Source organism: Bos javanicus, chromosome X, assembly GCF_032452875.1.
Source record: "Bos javanicus breed banteng chromosome X, ARS-OSU_banteng_1.0, whole genome shotgun sequence".
NCBI classification, from domain to species: domain Eukaryota; kingdom Metazoa; phylum Chordata; class Mammalia; order Artiodactyla; family Bovidae; genus Bos; species Bos javanicus.
The window spans coordinates 58,582,153-58,602,093 of NC_083897.1; the positions used below are offsets into that span (position 1 = coordinate 58,582,153).

General features: G+C 39.7%; 2 protein-coding genes across 4 annotated transcripts in view; one reads left to right on the forward strand and one right to left on the reverse strand.

Annotated features, from left to right (window-relative positions):
• Positions 1–662: 662 nt before the first annotated feature.
• PSMD10 (proteasome 26S subunit, non-ATPase 10) lies at positions 663–10,230 on the reverse strand. 2 transcript variants are annotated; one of them, XM_061409401.1, is made up of 5 exons: positions 9,996–10,230; positions 7,601–7,699; positions 6,352–6,498; positions 6,090–6,256; positions 663–3,213 (listed from the first exon to the last, which is right to left on the reverse strand). In XM_061409401.1, exons 1-5 carry the CDS (start codon positions 10,209–10,211, stop codon positions 3,060–3,062), a joined length of 783 nt encoding a protein of 260 aa, XP_061265385.1. In that variant the 5' UTR covers positions 10,212–10,230; the 3' UTR covers positions 663–3,059. The 2 variants fall into 2 exon arrangements, with proteins under 2 accessions (XP_061265385.1, XP_061265386.1); XM_061409402.1 differs by having other exon boundaries at positions 6,169–6,256; positions 9,996–10,224.
• Positions 9,911–19,941, forward strand: part of ATG4A (autophagy related 4A cysteine peptidase) — a 78,967-nt gene continuing 68,936 nt past the window's right edge. Inside the window, exons 1-2 of one of the 2 annotated variants that reach the window (XM_061409400.1) lie at positions 9,911–9,998; positions 10,244–10,417. In XM_061409400.1, the coding sequence (XP_061265384.1) occupies positions 10,408–10,417 (10 nt within the window). In that variant the 5' untranslated portion in view covers positions 9,911–9,998; positions 10,244–10,407. The remainder of the gene's footprint in view (positions 9,999–10,243; positions 10,418–19,941) is intronic. The other variant, XM_061409399.1, reaches the window with a different exon arrangement.

The following is a 19,941-nucleotide window of genomic DNA, read 5'->3' on the forward strand; positions in this document are numbered from 1 at the left end:
AGTGAGGAGCTCCCATACTATATCAAACTTGCTAACAGAAGAACCTGGGGGCTTGATCGTGTAACAGGATATGGAAACAAAAAGCAGAAGACACTGCCATGTAATGAATTCAGTGTAGCTGGTATAGTTATATTGGGGCATCAAAACACTAGGGTCAGCTAAATTGTTAAGTCAGAGATGATGAAGTAAAATGTACAATTATCTTGAATCTCAAAGAACCACACTGATATCGCAGACTCCCTCCAATAAATACGAATGTAATTTTTCCACTCTTTTGTTTATCTATTGTTTCCATATTATATTCTCAGTTAAGCTCTACAGTTAAAATTGTCATCACTGAGTTCATTTTGAACGTAACTGTAAAACCTGCTGAACTTGAATCAGCTTAATCTCTACTGGGTTTCCTATAGGGAACATGAAACAATCTGATCAATATCTGAAGCCATCAATACCCTCATTTTTAGTGACTGAAATGTTAAGCCACTTCATTTAAAATGCCAATAGGGAGTTCCCTGGTGGTCCAATGGTTAAGACTCCACAGTTCCAATGTAGGGGATGCAGGTTGGATCCCTGGTCAGGGAACTAAGGTCCCATGTGTCACATGATGCAGGCAAAAAAATAAAATAGAATAAAATGCCAAAGGCATACAAATTACATGAGGCTTGGTTTCATCCGTATTGTTTATTAAAGAATTAAGATGAGTTTTCTTTTACATTCATAAAACCTACTAACTCAGACAAAAAGACTCAGCACTTATGAATACCTTCAGTCCTAACAGGCTCTATTAGATACAACTTTACTCTGTGATCACGCTAAAAAACGTTAGAAAGAAATTATTTCCCATCATCAATTCTATCTCTAGCATTCAATAAACAAAGTCTAGTTCTATAAGAATATGCTTCCCTGATTAATAATTGTAAAGCTCAGCACTCAAAATACTTACGTAAAAGGGTTTTGCATATCAACAACACATTTATGTTTACAAAACCCATTTTAGATACCATTCATTAAGTTTCTGACCCCAAATTAATTGAAGGTTGTGGACTCATTTGGATTACTTATTTCAAGCACTATTTGCAGCATAAAATTCAAATAAAAATAATTAGAAGAGTCACTTGGAGTTCATTAGATTTTATGGCTAGTAATCATTTAAACACCAGACTGGTTCCAAATAGGAAAAGGAGTACTTCAAGGCTGTATACTGTCACCCTGCTTATTTAACTTATATGCAGAGTACATCATGAGAAACTCTGGGCTGGAAGAAGCACAAGCTTGAATCAAAATTGCTGGGAGAAATATTAATAACCTCAGATATGCAGATGACACCACCCTTATGGCAGAAAGTGAAGAGGAACTCAAAAGCCTCTTGATGAAAGTGAGAGAGGAGAGTGAAAAAGTTGGCTTAAAGCTCAACATTCAGAAAACGAAGATCATGACATCTGGTCCCATCACTTCATGGCAAATAGATGGGGAAACAGTGGAAACAGTGTCAGACTTTATTTTTGGGGGCTCCAAAATCACTGCAGATGGTGACTGCAGCCATGAAATTAAAAGACGCTTACTCCTTGGAATGAAAGTTATGACCAACCTAGATAGCATATTCAAAAGCAGAGATATCACTTTGCCAACAAAGGTCCGTCTAGTCAAGGCTATGATTTTTCCAGTGGTCATGTATGGATGTGAGAGTTGGACTATGAAGAAAGCTTGAGCGCTGAAGAATTGATGCTTTTGAACTGTGGTGTTGGAGAAGACTCTTGAGAGTCCCTTGGACTGCAAGGAGATCCAACCAGTCCATTCTAAAGGAGATCAGCCCTGGGTGTTCTTTGGAAGGAATGATGCTAAAGCTGAAACTCTCAGTACTTTGGCCACCTCATGCGAAGAGTTGACTCATTGGAAAAGACTGTGATGCTGGGAGGGATTGGGGGCAGGAGGAGAAGGGGATGACAGAGGATGAGATGGCTGGATGGCATCTCCGACTCAATGGACATGAGTTTGAGTGAACTCTGGGAGTTGGTGATGGACAGGGAGGCCTGGCATCCTGCGATTCATGGGGTCGCAGAGTCGGACACGACTGAGAGACTGAACTGAACTGAACTGAATCATTTAAAATGTTTCCCTAAATTGAGATCAAGTTTATACTTATTAATTTTCTGTTGCTCCAATTGAATTAGCAATTCAGAAGATTTTTACATATTTTAGCTGCAGTTCAAGCTTCACTAATTTTACTGACTTTAGAGTTACCAGAAATTAAGAAAGTATCTTTATAAAGCCTTTAAAGGCTTAAGTGAGTATCTAACTGATTTGAAAGAAGAATCAGGAGATTCAGCATTTTATTCTTTTAGCTGCTGAAATACAAATAAAAATTCATTTTTGTTACACATCATGGTAACAAACTTGACATTGTTTTCAATATGGTGTGATTTAATATAGGTACTTTAAAATTTTCTTTTTAAATTTACTTTGGAGGGAAATAGCTCATTAAAAAAGACACTGGTACTTGAATGCCAAACTTGGACAGCATCCCCGAATCGAAAACTTGGTCCTCACAAGATGTAAGTATTCTTCCGATAACAAAAACAAATTAAACCGTATTGTCGGAAAAAACAGAAATATGTGGCATAGGCTTCTGAGTGATCTTGAAAAATGAGTTATGATGTGTTTTAACTGTATGGAGGAACATTCTAGAATCTACCTAGAAACATTTAGCAGAACAATTGGCCTGGTGCTCCTGGGGTTGTTCTGCCTCAAAGGGGGATAGAGGGTGTGTGATAGGGTGCTTAAGACTCACAATAGCCACAGAATCACTTGCACAGACGTAACCAAAATTCAATACAGAATAATATATTAGAGTAGAACAATGTCAACAGTTGTTCAATGCCTGGAAAGCAAGTTGTAAGCTAAGAACAAATAACTCAGCAGGAACAATAGTAAACATGTTTACAAGACTTGGGAGATGAAAAAACTTCATCATTCATAGATGATGTCTTGTGCACAAGTACATTAGTTACCAGTACATTAGGGGACAGCCACAAAACAAAGTAAGACTAAATCCAAGCTGCTTAGCTTTCCACCATTCTCTTGAGTATTAAACCCAGCCCACCTTTGGCCACTTGCAGGGGTGTTTTTTCTTCTTTATTCTCAATGTAAATGCTTGCTCCTTGGGACACCAGCAATTTTGCTTCTTCCACTCTCTCTTCATCACAGGCTAAGTGTCTGAAATCAAGGACCACAGAGATTGATTAATCATTTCCAATTCTATGTAATGTTTAGGAGTCCCTGACAGGTAGTCTAAACTGCATATGGTCGTGTGATGTTGGAAAGTTATTTAATCTTGAAAGGAAAATCTATTTCCATGGAGAAGAGTGTATATAAGTTAAAATTCAGTGGAATATAGCTTTATAATCTCAGATCATAAAGAACAATTCTGACCCTACTACAACAAAAGTGATCTAAATGCCAGCCTAAGGAACAATGCCCTCAATTTATGGAGATTAGTAGGTTACACCAAACACATACAATAATTCTGGATTAGAATTCAGGAAAACCTTTATATATAATCTGCTAATAGCAACTTGTGTGGTTTAAATATTGGAAAAGCAGTCTATAAAATTTTTTATATCATATGATTGTTATAGGCACTCTGTAAGTTAGCAAGGTATTATTATCACCATTTTACAGTTGAAATTGTGACAGAGGTTAAAGTCTTTGTATATGATGACAACATGGCTGAGCAGTGAGTTGGGCAGGGGAAGAGGTGGGGACCTTGTGAGGCACTTAACAGTTTACCAGGTAGAGTACTATACACTTAACATGTTATTTTATTTAACCTTAGAGAGGAAGGAATTTTACATATCTCATATTACAGATAAGAAAATTAGACTCAGGAAACTTAAGTAACTTCTCCAAGTTATTTAATACAAATATTTAATATAGCTGTTAAGTGGCTGATTTTGGATACAGCAAATAGCATCTAACTATTCCTTAATCTTTGGCTCTTCCCAGGACCCAACACTGCCTGTGACTCCTAAATTTCCTCCAGGCCACCCTCCCTTTCTTATTTGGAGAAAAGGGCTAGAACATGCATGTTTTTCTAAATAAAGCCACACAGAACTACAGAGAAAAATTTTAAAACAAAGAGTTAAGAAAACAACACTGAATCTTACTCTGGACTAAAAAGAAGACTCATAGATTTTCTGGTTCACAAAAGTCACCATTTAATAAGGAATAAAAGTGGCCAAGTACTCTAGAAGAAATATCAAGGTAGAGGATGGCTTCAGATCATACATAATCAGTGCCAGATGCATGTGAGTTAAATGAAAAGCAGTAACTACAGGATGCTTGGGGCTGGTACACTGGGATGACCCAGAGGGATGGGATGGGGAGGGAGGTGGGAGGGGGGTTCAGGATTGGGAACACGTGTACACCTGTGGCGGATTGATGTTGATGTATGGCAAAACCAATACAATACTGTAAAGTAATTAGCCTCTAATTAAAGTAAATAAATAAAAAAAGTTAAACCAAACCAATACAATGTTTTTTTCGTAAAACAGCAATAAAATACAGGTGACTTAAGTATACATAGTATAATAAGTGTTAGTCACTCAGTTGTGTCTGACTCTCTGTTACCCCGTGGACTATAGCCCACCATGCTCCTCTGTCCATGGGATTTCCCAGGCAAGAATACTGGAGTGACTGTCATTTCCTTCTCCAGGGGATCTTCCCAACTCAGGGATCAAACCTGGGTCTCCTGCATTATAGGCAGATTCTTAACCGTTTGTGCCACCAGGGAAGCCCAATAAATATAAAGAGACTGGATCTGCAATGAAAATGCCTGAGTTCTCGATTATAGCGTGTGAAAATATATTGGTTGCTATGTTGTGTCTGACTCTTTCAACCCCACGGAATGTAGCCTGCCAGGCTCCTCTGTCCATGGAATTCTCCAGGCAAGAATACTGGAGTGAGTAGCCATTCCCTTCTCCAGGGGATCTTCCTGACCCAGGGACTGAACCTGGGTCTCTCGCATTGCAGGCAGATTCTTTACCATCTAGGCCACCAGGAAGCCCCAAAATACAGGTGAATATTTATCTAACTTCAGGGTGAGGAAGCACTTTCTAGCTATGAGGGAAGATTAATAGATCTGACTATATAGAAGTTGAAAACTTCTGTCATTTCAAAAAAATAAAATTTAAAGACAAACTGGGAAAAATATTTTCAACTAGCACGGAAGAAGGTTAATATTTGTACTATGTCAAGGCTATGCAAACAAATCAGTAAAAATAAATTAATTTTCCAAAAGGAAACAGAGAAAGGGATATAGAAAGCTATAATTTAGAGAAGAAATATAGTCATAGGCACTAAAAATGTTTAGCTTCCTTGATAGTAAGAAAATGCAAGTTACAACTCTGAAACACCATTTTCCCTATAAGAAAAGGATATTTTTGTGTTGGAAAGGGGCAATAGGCACTCTCAAACTGCTGTTGGGAGGAGGCAATAATACAACTCCTCTGGAAGTAATTTTGGAATATACAGCAACTGTTTTAAAATGTGTATCTGTTGACCCAGCAATTCTAGTTCTACACTAAGATACTAATCAGCAATACGGCCAAAGGTTTTCGTATAACGTTTGATCAATGTAGCATTATTTATAATAGTGGAAAACTCAAAAAAGCTTAAATATACAGGAATAGAGGAATTATTAAATTCTGGCATAAAATAGTGTTGTGTATAGGCATTCAAAATCAAATATTTATTAACATTGGAAAATGATTACACTATGAGGTAAAAAGCACAATATATGAAACTACATACACAATATGGTTCCAATTTTACAAAAAAAAAAGCATAGGTAAAGTATGCATATTTACATATGAAAGACAGGGAGGAAATACATTAAAATGCTGTCAGTGGTTATTTCCGGGTGGCAAGACGATAGGCACTTTGAATTTTTATCTTTATACTTTTGTGTACTTTCAATTTTTGTTTGGCCATAAAGATGTATTATAAGCAGAATTTAAAAAAATGGTGTGTAAGAATTAGTGCAAGAGGGCTAATGTCAGGTAGAATACAAATGACTGCTATTCATCACTTACAGAGGAGTGTTACCCTCAGTGTCTTGGATGTTTGTGGAAGCTTTGTAGTACAGAAGAATATGAATCATCTTCAAGTTACCCTTGGCTGCTGCGCGGTGCATTGCTGTGGCCTCATAATGGTCCTTAGCGTCTGGATTAGCTCCGCCTTCCAGTAACATGACAGCAATCTGAGAAGATGTAAAAGAAAACAGTGCAGATATCTGTTAATATTTGTGTTTGCGTAGAGGTTTAAAACTCAAGAAGCCTAGGAATGGAACCCTACCTCATGCCTGTTTTTGGAAGCTGCATAATGTAGGGGAGTACAGCCATTTTGATTGACAGCATTCACTTGAGCACCTTTTCCCAGAAGGGCTTTGACAATCTCATCTCGGCCAGCGGAAGCAGCAATATGAAGAGGAGACCAACCTGCCTATAAAAGAGGTGGACAGAACACAAACCAGGGAGAAAAGTCACAGGGATTAACGCTAACATTAAGACAGGGTTTACAAAGCTGTGTATGAATGGTTTTAAGAAAATATATTCTTTCCCTCATTAAGCACTGCAGGATATTTGGAAATCAGATACATACAAAAGAAAAGCATCCATAATTCTGTAACATGGAGACTACCTAAGTCTAATGTGTTTTTAAATAGGGATCGTAGGATATTAAGCTTCGTTGAGTTGTATTTTCCACAATTTCCACTTACCATCATGTTGTAGGAATTTTTCTGTCATTTGGAATCATAACTTTATTGGCTGCATACAATTATGTGGATATACATACTGTACTCAACTGTTCCTCCATTATTTTTCTTTTTTTGCCATTATGAATATTACTTCCTCAAGCATCCTTGAAAAGGAACCTGTTTACAAAGTTTTCACCCTATTCTTCAGAAAGTGAAAGTGAAAGTCACTCAGTTGAGTCCAACTCTTTGCGACCCCATGGACTATACAGTCCATGGAATTCTCCAGGCCAGAATACTGGAGTGGATAGCCGTTCCCTTCTCCAGGGGATAGAACCCGGGTCTCCTGCATTGCAGGCAGATTCTTTATCAGCTGAGCCATAAGGGAAGCCCAAGAATACTGGAGAGGGTAGCCTATCCCTTCTCCAGCAGATCTTCTCAACCCAGGAATCGAACCGGGGTCTCCTGCAAGAAGTCTTACTCTAATATAACCAATACCATTGCACTAAATCTCTATATAACAAAAAAGGTTCTAGGCCCTCATTCTAATATCTAGGCACTATTCACCAAAAAGTTTTTAACATAATAAAAAAGGGTTTGTAGTCTCTTAGAGGTCATTGCAATAAGCCTTGATCTGCAGGCTTACCTTAAATTACAGGCTATGAGTGGCAAAATGAACATTCTGAAATAATGCAACCACCAGTCCTGTATTTGGTCACTGGCGCCATGCTGCAACTTCCTAGTCATAAAGGTTAAAATTTGTTTGTGGCTTTAATTCTTGGGCTTCAGTAAACACCAGTCTGGACTCTAAAGATAACAGGGAATTTATCAACTCCGCCTAGTACTCACATCATCTTTATCATTCACGGGCACTCCAAGTTGCAGCAAGAATTCAACAATTTCTGTATGTCCAGCTGAGCATGCCCAATGCAACGCCGTTCTGCTGTCCTACACGGGAAACAGAGAAGCAGTAAGATCAACATTCTTGAAAAGAAATAAAAGAACTAAGACGAGAAAGCAGAACATATTAATCCTGAGCCAGTGAACATACGGTTTGGAAACAAGAAATGGAGAGGACTGGATCCTCAGGTAGGTAACCTTAAACTACATTACTTATATAAGAGAGCCTAAGGTTTTAGTACCATGTGGAGAATACATTGATGAATGTAGGTAATTCTGGGTAGAATAGACCCATGAAAGCAATAGAGCAAAAAACTTACTTCAGTGCTTTGGCAGAAATAGAGCTTTAACTACGTACATATTTTTATGTCAGGCACTGTGCTAAAAATTTTATGTCTATCATCTCCTGTAATCCCCATGATCCTATACAGTATATATTATCCCCATTTTACAGATCAGGGAACTAAGATTCCTCAAGGTAAGCAGCTTGTCCAAGGTCACATAGCTAGTAAATGGTGAAATTAGGACACATCTGAATTTTCTAGATGCTCTAGAAAGAACAAGTGAATCTTATGGAAAGGAAATGTTCATAAAACTAGTTGAGATTCCCTATACAGCCATTTTAAAAACATACCACACACAGAATTAGAAAGCAACATTATTTAAAAAAAAATAAGCTAGAAAGAAGTTAGTCATGTTTCTCAATAAGAATTTCTCGCTCTTTTTTTTTTTTTTGCAGTGACTGCTATATTTCTTAGCTCTGGGTAAAAGAAAATAGTATTATAAGCTTTATTACAAAAATTTCAAATTCATGTAAAAATAGGCCAATCACTTACATTGTACAAATGTTTTCTTAAATTTGCTTCATCTGTTTTTTTTTCTTAAAGAGATTTTAAAAAACGAATCTTAAATATCATGACTTTTCATCCCTAAATATTTGAGTGTCTAAAAAGCACTCTGTTGTTGTTTAGTCCGTAAGTCCTGTCCAACTCTTTTGTGACCCCCATGGACTGTAGCCTGCCAGACTCCTTTGTCCATGGGATTTCCCAGGCAAAAATACTGTGCTGCCATTTCCTTCTCCATAAAAATACTTTACTACATAGCTATTACACTGATTAAAATTAACTCTAACTCCTTTATAACATCAAATACCCAATCTGTATTCAGATTTCCGCAACAGTATCCCAAATGTCTTTTTGCAGTTAGCTTGTTTTCAATCAGGATCCATACAAGATCCACAAGTTCCAACAGTTGTTTCTTAAGTCTTTTGATCCTGAATAGTTTCTCCCTTTTTTATGCCATTGACTTGATGAAGAATGGTTAGAAGTATTATTAAATCTTAATTTAATTTTGTTAAATTAAATCTAAAGTATTAAACATTACCAGACCAAACTAAAGGCAAACTAGGCAAAGGGATTTTTCAGGTTGAGCAGCAAAGGAAAGTTCCAGAGAAGCCTCCCGACTTCTAATTCTCTTCCCAAAGACACAAAATGGAGATTTTTAATTATGTGACATTATCTTGCTAGTGCTTAGCACTGTGCCTGTCAAACAGGAAGCAATCTATAAATGTTTGTTGGCTTACTGAGGGCACCATGAATCTTTCTAGAAACTCAGGGTGAAAGCATGAGGATTCTTTAAGTAGGAGAGCAGAAAGAAACATTCCCAAGGTCCACTCTCTTTTGTTTCGCTTCTGCCTAAACTGCCCATTCATCCTCCAGGGAAACCTCACTCATTGTTCAAGATACAGTCAATCTTCCCTCCTTTGCAAAGTCTTTAGGGTTACAACATTCGGCTTTCCTAAGCCAGATTAAATCAGGTCCTTCCATGATATGTTCTGAAAGCACCACGTCAACTTCTCTCCCGAAGAATACCACAATTAGAATCGGACGTGATTTGGGATTATTTTATCCACGTCTGCTCCTTCCAGTAACTGCCTGCCTGACACAGAAGAGGCGTTCAGTTACACATGTTGCCTCGAATAAAATCACTAATAAAAGCAAAGAAATCCATTTCAAAAATCCAAAAACTTTCCTTCTCACAGATGCCTCAAAGATTGGGCATTTCTGAGAAATGAGCTAAACGTTCTAGAAATATCCAAAATACAGCAAGCTAAGTACCGGGCCAAAGGGGGAGGGGGGGAAACACTGGCAGTTTGCGGGGCTAGATTGGGCCGCTCTATCCCGAGTCCTGAGGTGACCCAGGGGTAAGGATGGGGAGGCGCGGGCGGGAATCCCGCCCTCTCGGAACCGGCCTCCCCCTGGACTGGGCAGGGCTGTGCAGCCACGTTGTCGCCGCCGCCGCCGCCGCCGCCGCCGCCTGCGGAGAGGGTCCAGCGCTGCTTTACCTGGTCAGTCCTAGTGGCCAGGGACTTATCCGCCAGGATCCTCTCCTTTAACTCCTCCAGCTTCCCGCTGTAGGCCAGGTTGCAGATCATTAGGTTAGACACACACCCCTCCATTTCGCTTTCCCAGGATCTCGGTGCAGCCAGATCCACCACCTCCTCACTTCGCAGGCTCCGAGCGCTAATCAAAAGAGCCCGTAGAGCTCCACCAATCACCATCCTCTCTTCTTCCTTTGCTTTTCCCATCGCAGGGCGCCTCTGGGAGTTGCAGTCTGAGCGCAGTTCCGGGCAGGGAGGCGCCTTCGCCACTCTCCCCGACTCTGACCCTAGCGGCGCGGAACTACGAGTCCCAGGGTCCCTTGCAGCCTCCGTAGTCAAGTGGCCGGTGGAATTGGCCCAGGATGACAGCTGGAGAATGGAGTCAGGTATGGGGAGCGGCTTCGTGTAGAACCGGGGTGGGTGGTCGCTGTTGGGACACTAAGTCAGTGACGCGAAATGGGTGCGGGGTCATGGCAAGAGAGTTATGGGAGCGAAAAAGTCCTGTCCTGGGGGCCCTGATCTGCAGTGGTAAGCGGAAGGGAAAACGGTAGCAGCTGAGTATTACCTCCTGAGCTCGAACCAGTGCCTGTGGCCACCCTCCCCATCGCTCCTGCCGCTGCCAAAGGATTGGAAGGAAATAGGGGTTAATTATGCTGACATTTCGGTGGAGTGGCATTAGGGCAGAATTCTGCCACAACAGTGATGGCATATGACACTAAGGTGATGTGCCAGGGTGATGCCAAAGGCAGGGTGTGATGCCATAGGAGCCACTTGATATCTAAGAGATCTCACGGAGTCCATGGCGTGGTGACATAACAACTTGAGGGTCATCTTGACACTGTCTATAGTGTTGACTCTTTAATATCATGATAATAAAGGTGACATCGAAGTTTTGCTAGACTATTAATCTAGTAGTGTTTCTATTTATGGGAATCCTAAATAGTGCCACAGCAGAAGAAATGCACGGCTTATCCTTTATAGGGGATATCCAGACTGGCATCATACCACAGCTAAGTTATGATAAGAATATACTCAAGAAAGAGACTGATTATATTTACCCTGTTACAGTGTAGAACAGGGCTTGGCAACTTTTCTGTGAAGAGCTACATAAATATCTTTAGACTTTGTGAGTCAAAAGGCAAAATTATAGGATCTATACTAAGGACGGGCTTCCCTGGAGGCTCAGATGGTAAAGAATCTGCCTGCAATGCAGGAAACCGTGGTTAGATCAGGAAGATCCCGTGGAGAAGGGAGTGGCTACCCATTCCAGTATTTTTGCCTCCAGAGTTCGCCGGACATGGGGTTACAAAGAGTCGGACAGGACTGAGCGACTAATATACTAAGGGCATTATGCCAAAACTAGGTAATGATAACAATACACTCAAGAAGGAGACTGATTATATTTATCCTGTAATAGTGTAGAACACAGTTCTGTAAAGAACCAGATAGTAAATAGTTTAGGCTCTGTGGGCCAAAAAACAAAATCGAGGATAATGTGTAGGTACTTATATGACAAAGGAGAAAACAAATTTTAGCAAATGTTTATTGATAAAATTCAAAGTAATAATAATTGAGCATTTATTTTAGGTAATGCAGGACAACTAATGAGAATAATGAAATTCTTTTTGGGAGGTAACATTTTATTTGGGGCTAATAGTATTCTCTGTTGTCAAAATAGTTTCAAATGTTCATGTAAATGCTCATCTATAATGAGATTTTACACATTTTATCTTTATAAATGTCTTTTCACACAGATAGGTATGAATGCACAAACATATTCTTGTTATTTTTTAGTTAAATTTCAGAATAGTGTAAGGTTTATAGAAAAGTTGGGAAGATAATGCAGAATTTCTGTGCACCCCTCACCCAGTTTCCCCTACTCTTCCTTTCCTACTTTTAATAACTTTATTAGGATATATTTTTCATATCAAAAAATTCACCCATTTCAAGTGTATAGTTCAATATTTTTAGTAACTTTACTGAATGATGCAACCATAATCATAATGTTTTAGAACATTTTCACTTCCCTCCTAAATCCCTCATACTCATTTATTTACAATTAATCGTCATTCCCACTCCCAACTCCAGGTAACCACTGATCTATTTTCTGTCTCTATAAATTTGCATATTCTGGGCATTTCATCTGAATTAAATCAAGTAAGAAGTGGTCTTTTGTGCCTGGCTTCTTGCACTTAGCATATTTTTGAGGTTCCTCCATATTGTAGCATGTACCAGTACTTCATTAATTTTTATTGCCAGTGTGTATGAATCATACAAAAATCTTTTGTGTTTAGCTTCTTTCACTTAGCATAAGGTTTCTGAAGTTTTTCCAAATTGTAGTATGTATCAATACTTCATTTTAATGGCTAAATAATATTTTGCTGTATGGCTTTCCATATTTCACTTATCCACTCATCAGTTGGTTGGCTTCTGCCTTTTGGTTATTATGAGTAATACTGCTATAAACATTCATGTACATGTTTCTGTGCAGATATATGCTTTCATTTCTCTTGGTACCTATCTAGGAGTAGAATTGCTGGGCCATATGGAATTCTGTGTTTAAATTTGTGAGGAACTGCCAGAATTTACCAAAGTGTCTGTATATTTTCCCCTCCCATTAACAATGTATATTCTCCTCCACATCTTTAATGTCTATTTTTTTTTATTACAGCCATTCTAGTGGGTGCAAAGTGGTATCTCATTGTGATTTTGTTGTTTTGATTTGTAACAGCACGGAAAGTGTATAAAGCGTGTTGGCATCACTTATGATTCAAACAGTGTTAGTTGTTGAAATGACTTTCCTACTGTATAAGTTTCACATATAAGTGCTCTTTTGTCTTGTAATTTTAGGTTGAATTAATTAAGAAACATTATCAAGTCTGGAGCAAAAGCTAATGTCCAGGGCCATTTGGTGTTTGGTATTAGTGGGTGAAGGCAGTTCTTCCAACAGGTGAAAAAATGTAAAAGTCATTCATACCTTCCTTACCATAAGGAAAATACAAAGTGGACCTAATTTGACTTGCCAGATGTAGCTTGCTAATGGCTGGTGTATAGTGAAAGTGTCCTGTATTTAGTAGGTGTTCAATAAATATCCAGTTGATTTCAGAGGTACAGCAGGCTTGTTGTGTGGTACTCACAAAGGATTGGGTATAGTAACATTTTACTATAATAATAAATCAAAAAATTGGATTTGATTGCCAGAAACAGCTGGAGACAAACTCCAAGTGCCCCTACTACTGAGTGACTTGTTTGGGTAACCTTTTATAGATGGTGTGTTGTGCTTTTAAATTATTTGATATGAACTTCAATTATGAATCCTTTAAGGACAAGGGTAAGATATTCTTCAACTTTTTGAAAGCTGCAAGACAAATAGATCTCTAAGGGAGAAGATGTCTTCTCTTTCGTTACTGTCCCCAAGTATGGAGGAACAGTGTGGTTACTGTTTATTTATCAAGAGTCAAAGGGGGGCCCTGTTAGGGATGGACTCCCTTGCTACTTGTACAATTGAATATTCCCTTTTCTACTGGTCATCTAGAGTCTAGGTCCTCAGTTCAGTTCAGTCGCTCAGTCGTGTCTGACTCTTTGCGACCCCATGAATCGCAGCACACCAGGCCTCCCTTTCCATCACCAGCTCCCAGAGTTCACTCAGACTCACGTCCATCGAGTCGGTGATGCCATCCAGCCATCTCATCCTCTGTCGTCCCCTTCTCCTCCTGCCCCCAATCTCTCCCAACATCAGAGTCTTTTCCAATGAGTCAACTCTTCACATGAGGTGGCCAAAGTACCGGAGTTTCAGCTTTAGCATCACTCCTTCCAAAGAACACCCAGGACTGATCTCCTTTAGAATAGATTGGTTGGATCTCCTTGCAGGCCAAGGGACTCTCAGGAGTCTTCTCCAACACCACAGTTCAAAAGCATCGATTCTTCAGTGCTCAGCTTTCTTCACAGTCCAACTCTCACATCCATACATGACCACTGGAAAAACCATAGCCTTGACTAGATGGACCTTTGTTGGCAAAGTCCTAGAACAAGCCAAATCCATCGTCTGGACTTCAAGAATAATATTTACAGATCACATGTGTCAGGTATTGCGCTTTTCTCATTTAGTCTTTCGCAACAACTCTTTGAGGGAGTTTCCATTATTCCTGAGCCCCCACCTTTAAAAAAAAAAAAAAGGGAGAATACAGACACAGAGAAGCAAAATAGCATGCTTGAGGTCACACAACTTGGCAAAGGTTGGAGCTAAAATGGTAATCCAGTGCTATTCTACCCTAAAACCCTAGCACTTAACCACTGCAACATATTGCTCAGTATTGCTGAAGATAAAATTGTGTGTAAATGAAAACCTCAGATAATGCAATACTAATTTCTGTCAGAGCTCTTTGGGCTGTAACACTACCCATGATTGTGGGGAAATGACATGTTTTTCATGCTCTAGAGCAACACTGTCCAACAGAACTTTTTGTGATGATGGAAAAGTTCTATATCTAAGCTGTTCTGATATGGTAGCCATTAGTCACATTGAACACTTGAAATGTATCTGGGAACTACATTTTAAATTAGATTTTAATTTTAAAAAATTTAAATAGCTTCATATGGCTAGTGGTTATCATTTTGTGTCCAAGGAGGGAGAGGCAGGTTTCCCCTATTTGCTCCTTTCTAATTATCACTAAACATTTCACTCAGTGCAAATATTCTTTTCCTAGCACAGCTGAAAATGAATGTATTCTGTAGTGAAACAAACTTGAGGACATCCTACACAGGGCATACACAAATCAATTAACTGTATGACAGTTGTAGGAATAGGTTCTGGCTTATCCATTATGAAACTTCTTCATTCCCACCACTTACTAGATAAAGTTTGAACAACTAGCCTGAAGATACTTTGCAAATTATTTTTTAATTGTTTGCAGAATTTTTTCATTGTTTATGTGACTAATTGCAAGAAATTCATAATAGCCAGTTGGCTGGTTTAAGGTGAGACATTTTAATCTGTGGCTCTAATATTTTTTAGCACATGTTTTAATCCTACAGATAAAAATGATCTTGGTATTGTATATCACTGGCTTATACAAATCTTCCCTATTTAAAATATCTCTTCATAAAACTGCATGTTATTATAGGCTATTATTATAACATTGTATTTACTTGCTCCTTGGGTTTTAGCTTCCACACTCTTGTTTTCTGAGTTACTTGCTTTATAAGTGGTTTATTTTTTAACTTATGATACATAACGAATGATTCCCAAGAAGTTGCAAAAACAGTACAGAAATGCTCCACATACTCTTCATCCTGTTTAGTCCAATCATTACATTTTATATAATTATACTACAATACAAAAAGCTAGGAAAATGACACTGGAATGTTGTATATGTACAGGTCTATGTTATTTATCACTTGTGTGGATTTGTGCAACCATGATTGCAACCAAGATATAGAAATATTCCTTCACTAGAGAGCCACCCTTCATAGGCACACCTAACACCCCCATCATACATAACCCCTGCCAAATATGAATTTGTTTTCCTACTCTATAATTTTGTCCTTTTGAGAATTTTATGTAAATGAAGTCATAAAGTGTGATTTTTTCCAATTTTTTCTGCTTTGTTCAATGACCTTGTGATCTATCCAAGTTGATACATGTATCAATAGTCTGTTCTTTTTTGTTGGTGAGGAGTGTTTCATGCTATGGATATAGTACAGTTTGTTTAACCATTCACCTAATTAGGGACATTTTGGTTATTTGCATTTGGGGGCTGTTACAGATAAAACTATTATAAACATCTGTGTATAGAATTTGGGTAGACAACTTTCCAGTGGGCTTCCCTGGAGTTTCAGCGGTAAAGAATTCACCTGTAATGCAGGAGACTCTGGTATGATCCCTGGGTTGGGAAGATCCCCTGAAGGGGGACAGAACAACCTATTCCAGTATTCTTGCCTGTTGAATTCCATGGACAGAGGAGCCTGGCGGGCTATGGTTCATAGGGTCGCAAAGAGTGCAACATGACTGAAGTGACTTTAGCACGCACAACTTTCCAATATTCTTTCCTGGATAATCCCATGGACCGAGGAACCTGGCGGGCTATAGTGCAGGGAGTTGCAAAGAGTCAGACACCACTGAGCAACTGAGCACAACTTTCATTTGTCTGAGATATATGCCCAGGAAAGTCGTTTCTGGGTCATATGGTAAGTGTGGGCAGACCTAGTGGCTCAGTGGCAAAGAATCTGCCTGCAATGCAGGAGCCGCAGTAGATGCAGGTTTGATCCCTGGGTTGGGAAAATCCCCTGGAGAAGGGCAAGGCAACCCACTCCAGTATTCTTGCCTGGAGAATCCCCATGGACAGAGGAGCCTCAAGGCCTAAAGTCCATAATGTTGCAAAAAGTCCGATATGACTGAAGCGACTTAGCATGCATGCATGTGGCAAGTGTATATTTAGTTTTTAAAGAAATTTTTCCAGAGTGGCTGCATAGAATTTTACACTCCCATCAGTATATGAGAGATCTGGTTTCTTTGCATCCTTGCCACTGTTGTCATTGTTTTTTATTTTATCCATTCTTGCATATTGATATTGTTGCAGTCAAAATCTTGGTTTTCTCTGCCAACCAAAGCCAAATAAAAAATTATGGAGAGTTTGGAGGAAACAGAAAGACGACTTTAATCCTCAACTGGCAGAGGGGAGATACAGAAGGCTTATGCCTTAAGAACTGTGTCCCCCTCCTTCCATGAGGAGTCTAGGAAGGCTTGCAGTCAGGGCTTGGTGATGAGGAACAAAGGTATAAGGCTCTTGTATTCTTCTTCCATAGTCAACAAAAGAGTCCGAAATGCAGTAGTTGGATGCAATCTCAAAAATGACAGAATGATCTCTGTTCGTTTCCAAGGCAAACCATTCAATATTACAGTAATCCAAGTCTATGCCCTGACCAGTAATGCTGAAGAAGCTGAAGTTGAATGGTTCTATGAAGACCTATAAGACTTTCTAGAACTAACACCCAAAAAAGATGTCCTTTTCATTATAGGGGACAGGAATGCAAAACTAGGAAGTCAAGAAATACCTGGAGTAAAAGGCAAATTTGGCCTTGGAGTACAGAAAGAAGCAGGGCAAAGGCTGATAGAGTTCTGCCAAGAAAACGCACTGGTCATAGCAAACACCTTCTTCCAACAACACAAGAGAAGACTCTACACATGGACATCACCAGATGGTTGACACAGAAATCAGATTGATTATATTCTTTGCAGCCAAAGATGGAGAAGCTCTATACAGTCAGCAAAAATAAGACCGGGAGCTCACTGTAGCTCAGATCATGAACTCCTTATTGCCAAATTCAGACTTAAATTGAAGTAAGTGGAGAAAACCACTAGACCATTCAGGTATGACTTAAATCAAATCCCTTATGACTATACAGTGCAAATGAGAAATAGATTTAAGGGACTAGATCTGATTGAGTACCTGATGAACTATGGACGGAGGTTTGGACATTGTACAGGAGATAGGAATCAAGACCATTCCCAAGAAAAGCAAAATGGCTGCCTGAGGAGGCCTTACAAATAGCTGTGAAAAAAGGAAAATGAAAAGCAAAGGAGAAAAGGAAAGATACACCCATTTGAATTCGGAGTTCCAAAGAATAGCAAGGAGAGATAAGAAAGCCTTCCTCAGTGATCAATGCAAAGAAATAGAGGAAAACAATAGAATGGGAAAGATTAGGGATCTCTTTAAAAAAATTAGAGATACCAAGGGAACATTTCATGCAAAGATGGGCTAAATAAAGGACAGAAATGGAATGGACCTAATAGAAGCAGTGGAGAAGGCAATGGCACACCACTCCAGTACTCTTGCCTGGAAAATCCCATGGATGGAGGAGCCTGGTAGGCTGCAGTCCATGGGGTCGTGAAGAGTCAGACATGACTGAGCGACTTCACTTTCACCTTTCACTTTCATGCATTGGAGAAGGAAATGGCAACCCACTCCAGTGTTCTTGCCTGGAGAATCCCAGGGACGGGGGAGCCTGGTGGGCTGTCATCTATGGGGTCGCACAGAGTTGGACACGACTGAAGCGACTTAGCAGCAGCTGCAGCAGCAGCAGCAACAGAAGCAGAAGATATTAAGAAGAGGTGGCAAGAATACACAGAAGAACTGTACAGAAAAGATCTTCACGACCCAGATAATCACGATGGTGTGATCACTTAGAGCCAAACATCCTGGAACGTGAAGTCAAGTGGGCCTTAGGAGCATCACTACGAACAAAGCTAGTGGAGGTGATGGAATTACAGTTGAGCTATTTCGAATCCTGAAAGATGATGCTGACAAATTTGGAAAACTCAGCAATGCCCACAGGACTGGAAAAGGTCAGTTTTCATTCCAATCCCAAAGAAAGGCAATGCCAAAGAATGCTCAAACTACTGCACAATTGCACTCATCTCACACGCTAGTAAGGTAATGCTTAAAATTCTCCAAGCCAGGCTTCAGCAATATGTGAACTGTGAACTTCCAGGTTGTTCAAGCTGGTTTTGAACAACCAAAAGGCAGAGGAATCAGAGATCAAATTGCCAACATCTGCTGGATCATGGAAAAAGCAAGAGAGTTCCAGAAAAACATCTATTTCTGCTTTATTGACTATGCCAAAGCCTTTGACTGTGTGGATCACAATAAACTGTGGAAAATTCTGAAAGAGATGGGAATACCAGACCACCTGACCTGCCTCTTGAGACACCTGTATGCAGGTCAGGAATAAACAGTTAGAACTGGACATGGAACTACAGACTGGTTCCAAATAGGAAAAGGAGGACATCAAGGCTATATATTGTCACCCTGCTTATTTAACTTCTATGCAGAGTACATTATGAGAAATGCTGGGCTGGAAGAAGCATAAGCCAGAATCAAGATTGCCGGGAGAAATATCAATAACCTCAGATATGCAGATGACACAACCCTTATGGCAGAAAGTGAAGAGGAACTAAACAGCCTCTTGATGAAAGTGAGAGAGGAGAGTGAAAAAGTTGGCTTAAAGCTCAACATTCAGAAAACGAAGATCATGGCATCCGGTCCCATCACTTCATGGCAAATAGATGGGGAAACAGTGGAAACAGTGGCTTACTTTATTTTTCTGGGCTCCAAAATCACTGCAGATGGTGATTGATTGCAGCCATGAAATTAAAAGATGCTTACTACTTGGAAGGAAAGTTATGAACCAACCTAACAGCATATTCAAAAGCAGAGACATTACTTTACCAACAAAGGTCCATCTAGTCAAGGCTATGGTTTTTCCACTGGTCATGTGTGGATGTGAGAGTTGGACTATAAAGAAAGCTGAGTGCTGAAGAATTGATGCTTTTGAACTGTGGTGTTGGAGAAGACTCTCGAGAGTCCATTGGACTGCAAGGAGATCCAACCAGTCCAGTCCTGGGTGTTCATTGGTAGGACTGATGCTGAAGCTGAAACTCCAATACTTTGGCCGCTTGATGCGAAGAGCTGACTCATTGGAAAACAGCCTGATGCTGGGAAAGATTGAGGGCAGGAGGAGAAGGGGACGACTGAGGATGAAATGGTTGGATGGCATCACTGACTCAGTGGACGTGGGTTTGGGTGGACTCTGGAAGTTGGTGATGGACAGGGAGGCCTGGCATGCTGTGGTTCATGGGTTGCAAAGAGTTGGACACGACTGAGAGACTGAACTGAACTGACTGACTCTTCTTCCTCTTGCATCATTTCAAAAAGAGTCATAGGTTGGTGTCAGGTAGCCCAGTAATTGAGTCATGCAGTTCTGTAACCCTGCAGCCTTCTTTCTGTAATGCAAAAAGAGAAAAACTACCAGGGGTGATCTGCGAAGAGAGTGCTGTATATCATAACCAGATACATGATGTAATTAGCACAGAGTCAAAGGATAATAGGTGCTATTGCAGAGTTAGGGGCAG